The sequence below is a fragment of the Calliopsis andreniformis genome, chromosome 1 (genome assembly GCF_051401765.1).
Source record: "Calliopsis andreniformis isolate RMS-2024a chromosome 1, iyCalAndr_principal, whole genome shotgun sequence".
NCBI classification, from domain to species: Eukaryota; Metazoa; Arthropoda; class Insecta; order Hymenoptera; family Andrenidae; genus Calliopsis; species Calliopsis andreniformis.
Genome location: NC_135062.1, coordinates 296,869 through 311,393, shown reverse-complemented (window position 1 = coordinate 311,393; position 14,525 = coordinate 296,869). Strand labels below are relative to the sequence as shown.

At 35.7% G+C, this 14,525-nt stretch overlaps 1 protein-coding gene across 1 annotated transcript in view; it reads left to right on the top strand.

Moving 5' to 3' along the window:
• Nucleotides 1-1,649: 1,649 nt before the first annotated feature.
• LOC143180294 (uncharacterized) overlaps nt 1,650-14,525 on the top strand; it is a 66,111-nt gene continuing 53,235 nt past the window's right edge. The window contains exons 1-5 of the mRNA XM_076379925.1: nt 1,650-1,668; nt 1,713-1,765; nt 1,851-1,871; nt 1,918-2,121; nt 2,375-2,568. Coding sequence (XP_076236040.1) covers nt 1,650-1,668; nt 1,713-1,765; nt 1,851-1,871; nt 1,918-2,121; nt 2,375-2,568 — 491 coding nt within the window. The remainder of the gene's footprint in view (nt 1,669-1,712; nt 1,766-1,850; nt 1,872-1,917; nt 2,122-2,374; nt 2,569-14,525) is intronic.

The window sequence follows — 14,525 nt, the reverse complement described above, 5'->3', positions numbered from 1 at the left end:
TCATTTATGTACCGGTAACTGGCGCGAAACTAGCGCAGAAATAAATACGATACTCCTTTCTTCGCCACGCTAAGTGTGAGATATTTATTTTTTATTTCGAATTTCTTTTTAATTCTTTTTTCTTTTTTTAATTACGTTCTCCGTCCTATCTTTGTCCAGTTACTTAATGCTAAGTCGTAATTTTATTTCTGTAAGCTTCTACAAAATTCCTTGTTTTAATTGTTTACTTATTTGTGCGGAGAAAGGAGTGGGAATGAAAAGAAATAACGTCAGGGTATGTCCACTTTTGTTTATTAATGTCATTGTCATTAGTCCTCCAACCTTCATCCGCGACACTTAGCACGATGGCTCCTAATATTTCCGCTGTAGATAAGGCGCGAATTACCGCGTATTGGGAGGGAGGATTTAGTGTAGGGGAAATTAGTGCGCGATTGGCATGTTCTAAGAAAACTGTGCGATTTTGGATCAGGAAGTTCCAAGAAGGTGGAATAACGAGTGTAGTCAGCCATAGTGAGGGAGGCTGTCACCGTAAAACTACTGCTGAACAAGAGCCGAACTAGTCCAGCAAATAGTTAACAATCCCTTTCTGCGCCCCACGGAGGTCGTCCGCGAAATGCGATTACCGATTTCCGTGGCGACCGGTCGACGCCGCGCCGCCTGCACGAAGCAGATTTGCGTTGTCACCGACCGGCGCGGAAAATCGCGCTGACGCAAAATCATTGCGATAAATCATTCTATTTGCAGACATTTTGTTGGTTTCAACTAAAGGCCAATAAAACAAATAATAAAATTTTATATATCGATTCTCATTTTATCCATTGTTCGGTCTGTAATCGCCCTTTAATTAAAACTGACAAAATTATGATTGTAATAAAAATCTTAATTTTTACCGTCCTAAGGTATTATATTTTTACCGCTCTGTAATAAAAGAAAAGGATGGGGAAGAAGGGAGTCATGAGAATTTACAGTGTTAGATAGAGTCAAAGGTTTTTTGGTCTTTTTATTAGCTCAAATCTTTTTAAGTAAAAATTTATATATTTTACATACTTATATAATTTATACAAAATGGCGCAGACATAGTAGCATTCATTTATACAGTTACATTTCTATTGGATGATACATCGGAAATATTTCGAAAATTGCCAAATGTAAAATAAGATTTTCTTAAATTCGGTCTTCGTCAAACCGAACTTGAAACATACAGGAATATTTTGAACAACTTCTTTGTAAAGACTATCTTATTCTAGGACTATGAATATATAGCATCTTAAGAACTTCTTAAACGAATAAGATCTTCTTGATGAAGAAGATCATAAGTAATTTCTTGAGAACTGGAACGAAATACAAAAGTATTTAACGACGCTTTTTTAAAAAAAATGACGGAAAATACATTAATTTTTTGAGCATTCACGACTGATTTCTTGTTTTAATAATAAAATAAACCTTTTCAAAAGAATAGTCAAGTGAAATAATCAACACTTAAAATGAATATTTACTAAAAAAATTTATAAAAATTGTGTATTGAATTACGATTGTTTGACAGTTGTCAAATTTGTTTTCGAATTTGTATAGTTACAAACAACAGCGACGATGGACATAACAAGATAACATTAGGGAAAAAAAGAGAAAATTAATTTAAATTTCGCTATATGTTAATGCAAATTAGAAGTTACGGCCTCCTAACAAGCAATATTTAACCATATAATTGTAAGCATTAACATATTATGACATAATTTTTAATTTGTTTTGTAATATACAAATATTTGTATTAATTGGAAAGTCATTACTATTTATACTGACACATTAAATAGTTTTTATTCTTAGTTTATTACTAATAACTGTTTAATCAGAAATTCAAATTTCATAATGAAGTAGGACAAATGGTTAAAATTATTTAAGTAAATTTTAAAAAATTAGAAAACTATGGATAAAAAGACTTACAAAAAGTATAAACGAAGAATTGCTGAAGCACAAGCTAAAATTAATAATGAACCTCCAAAATTTAAAGTGTCTACGTATTATAAGCCCCGTAACTTAAGCATTGATGCAAATCGAATAAGAAGAATAGATACAGAAAATATGGTTATGTTAAGAAGAATGAATATTATTACCAGGTTAGGAGTGAGTATGCAACGTTTTTCTATACAACTAATGCATCCATTAAACCTAAATAATCAGAAACAAATTTAAAGATATACATTTTTTTTCTTTATACTTATCAAGTTTTTGATATATTATTTTATTTTGTACTATAAACTCGTATATTGTATATAGTATTATTGTATATCATACCAAAGTAGAAAAAAGATGGTTTTTATAGACTTAAAAGTATAATCAAAATACAATCATATCATGTATTGTATTTATATTATAGGGAATAGTTGACTGCTGGGTGCGAAATATCAAATATAGATCAGATATTGATGATCCACAAATAAGAAACAATAATATTATGAGATCAAATAAAGTTTTGCTCAAAAATATTCGGAATACTGTTAGTAACTATCCTACTGCAGAATTTATAAGGAATTGGAAAGATATGAAACTGTTGTCATTACATAGCAAGAAGTAAATTATTAATTTAATTTGTTTTATAACTTCAAATTGCTTGTTACAGTAATGACATAACTCAAAAAGTAACTCTTTTTGAGTTATTAGTAGAAGTTCCTATTTGAAATGATAGTATTATCTCATTTTTTGAAAAATTATGGTTTTTGAGTTATGTCATTATTGCAGCAAATGAATGATATAAAAAAGTTATTCATTCATAATGATAATGATTAAATACATATTTTTCTTTATTTATTATGTGAATAGTAAATATTTACTTCTTTAGCTTTCAATTTAAGAACAAGGTGTAAATTATATATAAGTTTAATACCAGATCTCTTACATATATGGAGTAATATACAATATCTAGCATTATAGTTGTTTCATATTATATATTTTTAATCTGCTAAACTTTAATGAACCTGGTTTATGTCCACTTTTACTATTCCTGTATTTAAAATTTTTTACATTTACCATGTTCCTTTTTCATTATCTCTTGATGATACTTTGATATTATTTTGTCATTTTCATTAACTATATGTTTACAATCTCCTATTAGATGCTCTAACGTTTCTAATATTTTTTACATATCCTGTATTTATAATCTTTTTCTGATTTCCAATACCTATTTCTTTTTTACTCATTTATGTGTCTGAAATTTCTTATCATAGCTTGATTTACCTAAAACTCTTGTATCACATTTACATTTGTTCAGTTCTATTTGTCTGTATTATCTTTATTTGCTAATTCCTTTCTTTCTCATTTTTGTGTCTATTTTTTAGTACATCAGTACTTTACCTTTTATAGTACTGTTTATCATTTATTATCACTTTTTTCAAGGAGTCTGATCTTATATCATTCATTTACAACTTCTTCTAGCATTATTGCTTTTTGTTTCTCCTAAACATTTCACATTTTGTCTTTTTGTTTATTTTCTTTCTTGGCTATTAATTTTTTAACACTAAAACTATGGAGAATAACATATATCTGTTTCTATTAAAGTGTCAAAATTATAAGTCTTTGATAAAATACATAATTCATATGAACAACCATCAATTATACACTTATCTACTTTTATTCGACAAAAATTATTATGTACTTACAGAACAAAATATTTATAAGGTGTAACTATGACGGTTATTTGACTGCTGTGGTAGTTTTACTGTTAAAATACTTTTTCTATGTCTTTATTTTATTTACTCTATCGACCCAGTTTTTCTCTTCATTATGTGGATATACTATCAAATTTTATTTATGTTCCTCAGTATCAACCTGTATTTTTTTCATGTTTTCTTCACAAATCCTCCTTTCTTCTATGACATCTTATCTTGTGTATTTTTTTGATTTTATACTCATTTTGGCTACTTTTTTCTGTTACCTGTTTTCTCAATACTGTAATTGTGCATATAGAAGTACACCTCACTGATTTTGATGAAACTGAAATATCTGGTAAAACTCAATATTCTAAACAATTTTCCTATGGAGGGTGTTTCAGAACAGTTCGGCATAACTATAAACACCAAAATAATACGAAAATCAAGAATAATGATTTTGCGTTTGGAGTTTTGTTAGTTACAAACGTTTAAAAACTAGTGCGAACACCAGAAGTGAGCCCGCGCGGAGGCCTCGAGCATTGGCAATGATGCAAGGGCGGGGAGAGGTCACGCGCCATCGAATAGCTGATCGGAAATTTTACAATACTTGACAAGGCTACAGGATCCAAAATTCAGTTAGAATTGATGAATATCATTGAATAATAATAATCTTGTCTGTTTCTTGCAATCTGTATCCTAATTGAAAACACTCGCTATGAGATAGAAAGAGTTAAAATATCCACCTCCATGTAAATTGTCTGTTCACTTTACACATCCATATATCACGTTTCTCATCCGTGAATGTTGAAACACTATATGATGGTATCGTTGAATAACACTAAATCTGTGTACTCTTTACAGTTCAGAGGGTAACTCTAAATACGTCCCATAAAATTTCAGAGTAGAGAGGGTTAACATGTCCACCCTCTGAGTAATCTCCTGGTTTAAATTTACACACGAAAAAACTGCACGGATTATTAGAAGTTACACACATAACGGGAATATCGTGAAAAAAAGACTAGATTTGTAGGAAAACTTAGCATATATTATGAATATTAGTACAAACGTTCGACACGAAGGTTCATCGAAAAAGCAACAACGATTTCTTGAAACACTCGTTGAGGATTCGTCACAACATCTAGGTTTTCACCCAAAAGTCTTTAGTTTTACCGAAGGCTTAGGCTTAGGCTCTCCGAAAACCGAGTCGATGCGCAAAGAAAGTTTTTCAATGTTTGACATTTAAATTCCTGTAAACAAAATTAAGCTAACTATATGAGTGAAATACCGCTCGGCGTTTACACCTATTGCACTAATCGCCAGTAGTCTGCTTTTCTGAGCGAGTGTTGAGAGAATCGTGATGTGTGATGTGTAAAGTAAACAAACAATTTACGTGAAGGTAAACATATTAATCTTTTCTATATTGTAATGAGTGTTTTGAGTTGGCCTATGGATTGCTGTGAATAGATAAGATTATTGTTATTCAATGATATTCACCAATTGAGCTGGTTCTGGACTCCTGGCCGCCCATGTACTAAAAAAATTAGATCTCCCGTTTCAAATAAGAAATGTATGCAAATTTATTTAAACAATAAATTGTGATTGCGTTTCTCTGGCTTCCTTATTAGCCAGTTCAACGATAATATTTGACAGTTTTGAACTTTCACATAAATCCTTCTCTATCGCTGATAGTCCTAGATCGTTAAATCTCTCTTGCATTATTGACATTCCTAAATATGTTTTTATTTAAATTCGCCGCGCCATGAATGTATTACGAAATAATGACATCAAATTGTTTTTTATAATATAGGACAGGTTTTGTAATGGATTTGTAATTCCACTGTTCAAAATTCTATACGTAATTAGTTCATTAAAAAGCTCTAAACCAACAATATCGTTAACAATCGCGATTTCTTTATTAATTTGAAGGGAAATATCTGAATCCACATAAGATTTTTTCATTTCCTCTTGAGTAATTTGTTCAAATTCCAAAAGAAACTGAAATATACTGTTACATTTGTTTAGATTTACGAACCTTTCCTGAATGGAATTTAGGGCTGTATCAACAATTGTTAAATAAAACTGTGCTTTATATAATCGTTCTGAACTAGTGATTTGTTCATCGGGACTTTCATAATCAAAATGGCAGACTTTAGTTCTACTCCTTATAATTGGCAATTCTGGAACTACGTTTAATTCTGCAGGTAAAACGTTTGAGTCTATAACACTTTGCACTTGGAAGTTCTTATTTTCCATTCATTTTGTCCTCTTAGAAGGGACAACCGAATGTAAAGGGATAATATATTTGTTGCATGTCTTATCAAGAATGGCTGCACTTAGAAATTTAACAACCTCATTCAAAAAATCAAGAGATTCATTTATATTACATTCAGGACTCTGTAACATTTTACTTACAATATCAGTTTTTGATAAAATATCGTTCCATATAACGACTGAGCAAGTGAACTTAAAAGACATAACGTGATCTAACAAACATTGAGCTGTACGTTTTGTTTTCATGTCTCTAGACTTATCATCTATTATTTCATTTAAACTTTTCAAGATTTCGTTTAATTACAATTTGGGAGGTCGTTCTGCTTTTATTCTACTCTCCTACCCTGTCTTGTTTACAGATTTCTGCGTTAATCTAGTGACATTACGACTAAATATGTTCCCCCTATAAGTAGATAAAGAGAAAAACGTATTGTTACGATTTTGGGGAGCCGCCGACGGCTCCCCGCGCGCACTCGGTCTCTCAACCGCCGCGACATCACGTAACGCCGATTCCGTTCAATAATTTTATATACTTCACTAAGGTGGTTTTATTTACAACACTTTTGTGGAGATCGGTTTATTTACAATACTCGTATATTTTAATTCGATTTCGGTCGTATGTCTGCACGCTCAGACAGCTGTCAGAATTGTCTTCTTTCGAAGTTCCTTGAACGTCTTCCTATTCTTCGTTGCGAGCACAGCAGGCCGTGCAAATATACCCGGTGCTCGCAACAGTGTACACGGTGTTCCACACAAGGTGGCGGAGCCGTTAAGGGGAGATTCCTGGGGTGATTCTAAACAGCCTTTTCCTTTTGCAAAAATGCTCTCTGATGCTGTGGTAACGAGTTATTAATAGAAAACATCGACTAATCAGAGAATGCCTATAACGGACGAACGGCCGCCTAGTGACAGGGCAAAAGCTACGCGTAACGTTTACTACTCGCCGTGCTCGAGGCTTATACAAGAAACTCAAGATCTCTACGTTATTGTCCAGTTTCGCTTAAACTATTAGATGGAAAATTATGAAAAAAGTCACAACACATATTATGGAATTTTGTCAGATTTCTCAATTAATTATCCAAGTTGTAAAAAATAATAGACAAGGAAAAACAATTTAAAAACGCCGGTTTAGTATTATAGCAAAACCGGATTTATGATCATACTAATTCAGTACACAAATATCACTAATACCATTATGTAACATCTTTTTTCGCACTTTTTAACTTGATACGCCATCGTAAAAAAATAAAAAGCAATGTTTTCGTAGTTCCTACGGATTGTACTGTGTATCAAAACATTGAAAATTGTACAAAAATACTTATTTCATAAGCAATGGACGAAAATTGGACGTATTAGTTGTTATAGTCAATGAAAAATACGGAATTACCGGTTTTCCGTTTTTTCATTATGACGATCCAAAGCAAGAAATGTTTAAATAAATTGAGGTTAATAATATGACACTAGTAATATGAGTAATTACTATCGGTACAACTCACCCATTCGGAGAGGAATTCATCTGTTGCTTGAACACTTGTTTCATTGGGTCACTGTGCTGATCCCGGTCATTCAGGGATGATGCCCAGGTGATCGCAGCAGCGCTGATCGCTATTCCATATTTCATCCGTCCGTAAGCGCGACACGACCCTCGTGGCCTTCAGTCTTGGGTACGAATGGCTCCTCCGAACCAGGCAAGGCAATACCTGTGATCATAAACGGCCACATTTGCGAGACACTCCTTACGGTCTCTTATACTGATCCGATATGCCTTTGCTTTACCCCATGAATTTGCTTGCGAGTTTTTCGATCCGAAGAAGAAACTACCAGCTCCACTAAAAAAAATACCCGAGGGAGATCCAAGCTCGTTGGTGACAACTAACAAATCAAATTCGAGTATTTCGATGAAGCTACACTCCGAAAAGTCGTGCTGGAGGGATGCGAGGGTACGAGGAAAGAGACTTCGGAAAAAATCGTCAGTATCGATCTTAATTTCACCGCCGAACTGTGTGACATTTTGTTTTTCTTTACGGAATGCCACGGATTGTGGACGTCGCACCGCAAAACGTTTCAAAATAATCCACGACCATGGGGTTTTTAATTCTGTGCTTTCCGCGGTTGTCAGTCGTTAAAAGGTTAATTTCTCGTTTGGTGAAGTGATTAGTCACTTCACCAAATCATTAGTGTTAGTGACTGCAGAGTGCTATAAATGTATGGTGGCTTCCTATGGTGTTATATACCTGCAATCAGCAGGACTTAGGCTGTACATTGTCTGTGCATCATCTCCCAACGACCGGGATCTGCACAGTGACACAGTGGAGCAAGTGTTCAAGCAACAGGTGTATTCGTCTCCGAATGGGTGAGTTTTACCGTTAGTAATTACATATTGTTACGTCCCGGGTACGCTACCAGGACTAAATACAGTATTTATATGAGGTTTAGGCTAGGCCTGCGGATCGGCTCGAATATTCGAGCCATCCGAAATCCGAACCGAGCCGGGACTCGGTTTCCGATTTGATCCGAGTACTCGAAAGAACCGAGCTGCTCGAAAAAACCGAGCCACTCGGTTTCGATCCGAGTAGCTCGGTTTTTCCGAGCCGCCCGCTTCCAAACTGAGCCGCTCGATTTTTTCGAGCAGCTCGGTTCTTTCGAGTACTCGAATCGGATCGGTTATTCGATCGGAGTAAAACTCGGCTTGTTTTTTCCGAGTATTCCGCAGCTCTAGTTTAGGCAATGTATGCCTTCCTCGAGATCGTCGGAATGTTCGGGAATCGGGAATTGGTCAGGCTGTCGTCGCTTAACCCCTTACGTATATGTGTACCAATAGTTTAATTGATTATATCTCGTTTCGGAGATAAAAATAATACGTTATTACAAATATGATTTACAATAATTGATTTACCTTACAACTATAACGGTAGCGAGTGACAAAGACCTAATGGCGCAGCGTTAGAAGACTTACAAAGGTTTTCACTCGCGGTTTTACGTCGCGTGACACTGACTACGGAACTGTGTACTCGACTGTGTATTAATGTATTCTTTCACCTTTTGTCGAATTTGCGGAAACCAATAAACTCTACTAATGTTTTCAACTACTTTATCCACCCCTAAGTGGCCTAAATTATCAGCAGAAGTCTTAATTACGTTCTGTTCTAAAGACGCTAGTACGTAAGATAATAATTAATTATTTTTTACTTTTTTGTATACCAACCCGTCTCCCAATTGATAAAACTTGTCTTCGCGTGTTTCTAATTGATCTCTCAATTTACGAATTTGACTATCCTGAGACTGTTTAATTGATAATGTCTGCGCGAGTGTATTTGGTTCTAAAACCAGAACTGAATGGTACCTACTTAATGCGTCTACATGTGCCATTTTACTACCACTTCGATGTTCTATTTCATAGTCATAGTTCTGTAAGAACATCGCCCAACGAGAAATTTGTGGATTGATATCCTGTTTGCTCAAGGTTAATCTAAAGCTGTCACAATCTATAATTATTTTAAATGGTATGACCGTCAAGTAAATATGAAATCTTAATTGCATATACGACCGCTAGATATTCCAGTTCAAAACTATGATGCTTCCCCTCTTGTACTGTTGTTCGTTTACTAAAATAGAACACTGGTCGGAAGACTCCATTTAATTGTTTCTGTAACAGAATCGCATCAAGTCCACTGCTACTCGTGTTACAGTGGAGTTCGGTTGATTTATATTCATGAGTCTCGATGAATATATCGTTAAAACCGGCTCATTTATTAATCTCTGTTTGAGTGTCTTGAATGCCTGATTTTCTTCTACTCCAAAACGAAAAATGGCATTGTTTTGTAGCAAATCATATAATGGCCTAGCAATAATTGAAAAATCCCGAATAAATCGTTTAAAATAGCTTGCTAAACCTACAGAACGCTGAACTTCTTTAACATTTCTAAAAACCGGATATTCAATGATAGAATTTAAATTTTCTATTGCAGGTGCTATTCCATTATTACTAAACAAATACCTCAAATAGGTTACTTGGCAAAACAAAGAAAAACATTTATCTAACCTAAATTTCAAATTATATCGTTTTGCTAATTTAAAAACTTCACTTAAAATTTATAAATGATCCTCATTGGTTTTTGTCACAATCATAAAATCGTCTAAGTACAGTAAAACTTTGTTTTGACTAATCAACTCTGCGAAAATTTCGTTTAAACGGCGAACAGCATCATAAAATATTCATATTGTCCCAACGGCATTATAAATGACGTATAGTTAATAGAAGATTTGGCAACTTTCACATGAGAAAACCCATTTTTTAAGTCTAATTTTGTAAAATACGATTTATCGGGTAACCTGTCTAAACAATCGTCAATCAACGGAAGTGGAAAATTTTCTCTTACCGTAACCTTGTTAATTTCGTGATAATCCACGCATAACCGAAATTCACCCGTTTTCTTCCTAACAAGAACAATCAGGCTAGCGTAAGGAGAGTTACTAAGTCTAATAACACCAGTTTTTAGAAAATCGTCAATGATAACTTGCAGTTTTTCTTTGTCTGCAAACGGTAACCAACGTGGTCGAAAACTAATATGTTGTTCGGTCTTCAGTAAAATAACAGTCTCCACAAAACACGGATGCTGGTCTTCTACATTTACATGATCGTAATCATTAAAGTAAATTTGCTCATTATTTTTGAATCTAACTGCGGATTTATATTTAAACTATGACCTACAGAAATTGGATTTCTTACGTACTCAATTTGTAATATTTGTCCAATGAGTTTATCCGTATCAGAATTTTGCTTCCCGTCTTTATTCGACGAAATTTTAAAAGAATTCTCTAACACCACTCGAATTTACGGTGACAAAATAAAATCTCTTCCAAGAAGAACAAAGCATCACATTGTATTATCCGGTACAACTAAAAGTTTAATTTTTAGATGCATATTATTAACGTTAATCTCGGTCAAAAACGAACTCTCAATTTTCACAGGTGTTCGGTTAATGCCATAGTAATTATTACTTTCCGATCGGCTAAAACGGAACATAGACGGTAACAAATTGTATTGAATTAAACTAACGAGCGACCCAGAGTCGATCATCGCTGTGACGGCCAAATTTGTATCCTACCGTTGTCGTCCTCAACTGCGAATTTTATGGGTACCATAAACGGAATATTAGGAGAGTCTGGCTGCACGAGGTTCATTGATGTCCCTATCGGTCGGGGTTGACAATGACGTCGGAATTGGTGCCTGCTGTTGTCTTCGTACCTGCCGCGGTGTCGAAACATCTCGCCTCGGTGCTGAGGTATCCTGCGGATAATTCTTCGCCTGATGAGTCGATGTTCCGCATTTAAAATAAGAGCCCCAATCCAGTCTTGGTTTCTGGCAATCCTTCCAGTGACCCGCTTCCCCACAATTGAAACATGGCACTTCTTTCCCCTGTGCGTCTACTTTTGCCGCCGCTGGTTTTGCCAAACCTGGTCGGTTCAAGTTTTTGCGGTCACGATCGAATTTTCCATCGCTTCTCAGCGACAACTTCTTAAACGCTTCCAACAAATCACTCGGTCTTTCAAGACACTGCATACACGCTTGATCTCTCAACTGAGCATCCGGAACCCTATCTATTATTAAATCGACCAGTTCATCCGAATCGATCGAAATCTTATTAGACAAAGTGATCTTGTCCTGAAAATAATCGCAGAAAGATTCATGTCTCTGTCAAATTCTACTCTCGAATTCTCTCCGCGAAGTCAAGTTGTCCACCCTGTTGTCAAACATTTTCTGGATCTCTTCCAATAACGACGACGATGATAGGGCCATCAAAGTCGGTTTCGATTGGAATCATTTCAATGCCTTACCTCGAAGACGCAAGACCATTATCGTCATTGTAGCGACATCATCCAATTGGTAAATCGTTTTCAACTGTTCCACCTGCTGCCTTCAAGTTGAAAAATTATTTTCTGTGCCAGAAAGTTCACACAGTAGATTCGAAAGCCTTCTAATACTTGGAGTCGACCGAACTCGAAAGCGTTGCTCTCGACTGTGTTACTAAGAACGCCGCCCGTTCTTGCCGCACAAGATCTAATTCACGGCGTAACAAATCACGATCACGGCGAAGCATTTCCACTTTTCTCTCAACTAATGATGAACTCGTTCCAGGTTCTAACAAAATACTGCGTGCAGAATGTTCTTTTGCGAATGGAATCGAAGCCTGACTGTCCTCAAATGGATGGCTCCCGGATTGTTACTGCAGAGTGGTTTCAATATCCGGATCAGGAGCGATCAACCGTGTGATCAGTTCATTTTTGGTACCACTTATAGACAAACTTCTTTGACGAGGAAGTTCCTTAAGTTCAGCGATGGTTGTTATTGCAGGCGCCATTCTTCTGCTGTCCTATCACAAATTCACTTCTAAAAACAATAGTTCTGTCACTTAATCAAACTTAACAAAGCCACAAAGTTCACTAAACTTAAGAACAGTTCAAATCAAGGAGTTTCGTTCAAAACCCTCTTACGGCTAAATATCGCGAGTACAAACTCCGCGATCGAACTAAATCAAAGTCCAAAACACCGTAGTGATTGTCGGCACAAAACTGATAGTCGCGAATCACCAAATTTCACGCACTATCCTAACAATTCCTGTCCCACTTCTGATGATTTTGTAGGAGGGTAGACTGAATAACTCGTTGATATGGTTAAATATTAGAAACTTTATTAGATATATCTGCTAAGACGCCTGGATTTCAAGTGCCTCCGGAAACGTAGGCCGAAGGCAAAGAAAGTCACGGTCCACTTGAGGGTACGTGCCCACACAGGGATTGGCGAATTGGACACGCTTTCTAAAATATGCTCTGTACCGCAACGAGGGTCTAACGTCTAACTTATCCTCGAGGACCCAAAAAGGTTTATTGACGACTAACAGCCTACAGTAAAAACTGATGTTTACGTATTTTTTACCGATTATAGCAACTAATACGTCCAATTTTCGTCCATTCCTTATGAAATAAGTATTTTTGTACAGTTTTCAATGTTTTGATACACAGTACAATTCGTAGGAACTACGAAAACATTGCTGTTTACTTTTTTAGCGTAGCATTTCAAATTAAAAAATGTGAAAGGAAATGTTCCAGAATGGTATTAGTGATATTTATGTACTGAAGTAATATGATCATAAATCCGGTTTTGCTACAATACTAAATCAGCAGTTTTAAATTCTTTTTCCTGGTTTTTTTATCTTTTACAACTTGGATAATTAATTCAAAAATCTGAAAAAATCCTATAATATGTGTCGCGATAGCTAATGTGTTCCAGATTTTTTCATAAATTTCCATCTAATAGTTTAAGAGAAAGTGAGCAATAACGTAGAGAGCTTGAGTTTCTTGTACAAGACTCGAGCACAGCAAGTGGTGAACGCTACGCGTAGCTTGTGCCCTGTCACCGGACGGCCGTCCGTCTACTGTAGGCGCTCTCTGATTGATCGATGTTTTTCGTTAATAACTCGTTAACAAAGACCCGGAGGAAATTTTCGCTAAGGAAAGAGTTGCTTAGAATTACCCCAGGAATCATCCCTTTTCGGGAGTTATACTTATTCTGGGACACTTTTGAGCTGGGAAGGGGATCATTCGATAGAGCAAGGTTCAATCTAGCCCGCTCTGGTCATCACTAAATCAGATTCTGTTGATGTTCAGCAATATGAGTGTTCAAAGTAAAGCGAAAATCGACAAATTAATAGACATGAAATCTAAGCATTTTTAGCTAATTTAGAGATTGTTATGAGTGAAATCATGACCAAGGTGGGCTAGATTGAGCCTTCCTCTATCAAAAAACTCTCAATGTAGGGATGTGGAGCGTCAGGGTGATTTGACAGTACTTTTTGCCAGGTTAGAGATAAAACAGACTAAAGAACTAACAAGTGTAGTTCGACTTGAGCAAACCAGGTGGCGCCTAATCAGGAGGTCCGTGTTACCGTGATTTGGCACGCGACTTTCGGAAATTTGCCCGCCACTACACATAGAACTGTACAAACTGCGTGTTTCGTCCATGTGTCACAAGAAGAGGTTTGAACAGAAAATGAGCTTGGCGGTTCGGACCGCTTCGGACGGCTTCCGAAAGATTCGGAAAAGAAGCTTGTAACGCTTAGGTCCAAGTCATCGCCTGGCGCAACGAGGCACACGCAGTCTTTTTGATATTATAGGTTATAGATATTTTCACTTTCCGACTCAGAAAGAGATTCTTCGGTGAGAGCTCTAAAAATTATTATGAAATTTTGATGGATGAGTCTAAAGATCAAACGATGACATTTTGTGCGTATTTTGTATGAAGAATTAAATTAAAGTAAGTTTATGTACAAGCTCATAGAATCGAGGAAAGAAGATTCTAGAAGCAATAATGAACCAAAAATAAAGAATATAAATTGTTTATAAGATTTATAGTATTTTCATAGGTCTGGGTTAGGTCTGGGTATTCATCACATGCGATATACCTTTAGATATGTGATGAGGAGGAGGCACGCCAGATGTAAGCGAGCCACCTCCGACTTACCTATCCGAAAGGATATGGGGATGAAATAAGTGGCCCCCTTGAAAACGAGAGAAGTACAGAATTTGAGAGGTGGAAGGTCCATACCCCCT